General features: G+C 64.8%; 1 protein-coding gene across 1 annotated transcript; it reads left to right on the top strand.

Moving 5' to 3' along the window:
- Positions 1 to 6: 6 nt before the first annotated feature.
- Positions 7 to 1,783, top strand: BCKDK (branched chain ketoacid dehydrogenase kinase; the record flags this gene model as incomplete). Its single annotated transcript, XM_010573984.1, has 6 exons — positions 7 to 96; positions 242 to 289; positions 550 to 669; positions 792 to 890; positions 979 to 1,052; positions 1,609 to 1,783. Coding segments are annotated over 6 exons (606 nt in total), but the record flags the coding sequence as incomplete, so codon positions are not given.
- Positions 1,784 to 1,834: the final 51 nt, after the last annotated feature.

Below are 1,834 nucleotides of genomic sequence, written 5' to 3'. Positions count from 1 at the left end.
CTCCAGCAAGAGCTGCCGGTGCGCATCGCCCACCGCATCAAGGGCTTCCGCAGCCTCCCCTTCATCATCGGCTGCAACCCCACCATCCTCCACGTGGTGCGTCCTCGGGGGGGGACACCCGGGTGTCCTGGGAGGACCCCGGTGTCCGGGAGGGGACCCTGACATCTGGGGGGGACCCAGGTGTCCGGGGAGGGGACGCACGCATCCGGACGCTGATGCTGTGTGTCCCCCCCCTCCCCAGCACGAGCTGTACATCCGTGCCTTCCAGAAGCTCAGCGAGTTCCCGCCTGTGAGTGTCACCCCGTGTCCCCGCGTCACCCCGACCCCGCGTCACCCCAACCCGTGTCACCCGTGTCGCCGCGTCACCCTCACCCCACGTCACCCGTGTCCCTGCGTCACCCTGTCCTCATGTCTTCCCCTGAGGCTGACCTCGCCGTTACCCGAAAAGTCACCTCTCCTCGTTTGCGGGCGCCGGGGCGCTGCGACCGCTCCCCGCCGCCACCCGTCACCCTTGTCACCCCCTCCCGGCGTCCCCCCCCGTGTCCCCAGATCCAGGCGCAGGGTGACGAGGCGCGCTACTGCGCGCTGTTGCGGCAGCTGCTGGAGGACCACAAGGACGTGGTGACGCTCTTGGCCGAGGGGTTGCGCGAATGTCGACGACACATCCAGGTACTGGACGCCACGGTTCTTTCCCGGACGCCTGGGTCCTTTTTTGGGGGGCAAGGGGGAGTGGTGGGGAGACTCCCCCTGGATTTTTGGGTCCCCCCCCCTCGGATGCCTGGGTCTTTCAGGACGAGCGGCTGCTGCGACCCTTCCTGGACAAGACGCTGACGTCGCGGCTGGGGATGCGGATGTTGGCTGCCCACCACCTGGCCCTGCACGAGGACAAGGTGGGCCGGCGCCTTTACGGGGTGGGTGGGACACCCGTAGCCCCCATAGGTGCCCCCCCCTCACCCCTTTCTGCTGCCCACCCTGTAGCCTGACTTCGTGGGCATCATCTGCACCCGCCTCTCCCCCAAAAAGCTCATCGAGAAGTGGGTCGACTTCGCCCGGTGAGGCACCTGTGGGGCTATAAGGGGGCTTGGGGCTATAGGGGGCTGGGAGGGGGTCCCTATGGGGCCATGCGGTTTCCCCCCCAGAGGCTATAGGGGCTTCTACGGGTATTTTGGGGGGCTGTAAGCTTTTCTCTGGGGGTTCTGTGGGGGTCCCTACAGAGCTAGAAAGGCGCTGTGGGGCTACAGAGATCCCTACCAGGGTCTTTGTGGGCTATAGGGGCTGATATAAGGGCTCCTATGGGGTTGCAGGGGCTCTGTGGGGGTTCCTATGGGGTCCCTAAGGGGTTGTAGGGGGGGTCCTGTGGGGTTTTTGTAGGGTCTGCGTAGAGCTCTAGGATTTCCTATGAGGGTTTCTATATCCCGTGGGGTCTACGTGTGCCTATAGAAATTCTTATGAGAGTCTTTATGGGGCTATAGGGGCCCTTGGGGGGTTCTTACGGGGTTGTAGGGAATCCTGGGGGGTTTCTCTGAGGGCTCGTACGGGTTAGAGGGGGGGTCAGCGGGTGACGGGGTGGGGGCGGGGAGCGTTGTCCGGGTGACGCGGGGTCCACAGGCGGCTGTGCGAGCACCAGTACGGGAACGCGCCGCGGGTGCGCATCAACGGGCACGTGGCGGCGCGGTTCCCCTTCATCCCCCTGCCCCTCGACTACGTCCTGCCTGAGCTGCTCAAGAACGCCATGAGGTATGGGGGCTATAGGGGATGGAGGAGTATGGGGGGGAGCGTATAGAACCCAAAGAGGGGGGATGTGGGCCTTTATAAGGGAGATACGGGGTTTTTT

This window comes from Haliaeetus leucocephalus, unplaced genomic scaffold, assembly GCF_000737465.1.
Source record: "Haliaeetus leucocephalus isolate CR32 unplaced genomic scaffold, Haliaeetus_leucocephalus-4.0 Scaffold404, whole genome shotgun sequence".
Classification (NCBI taxonomy): domain Eukaryota; kingdom Metazoa; phylum Chordata; class Aves; order Accipitriformes; family Accipitridae; genus Haliaeetus; species Haliaeetus leucocephalus.
The sequence above is the reverse complement of the archived record's forward strand: the minus strand, read 5'-3'. Positions and strand labels throughout refer to the sequence as shown.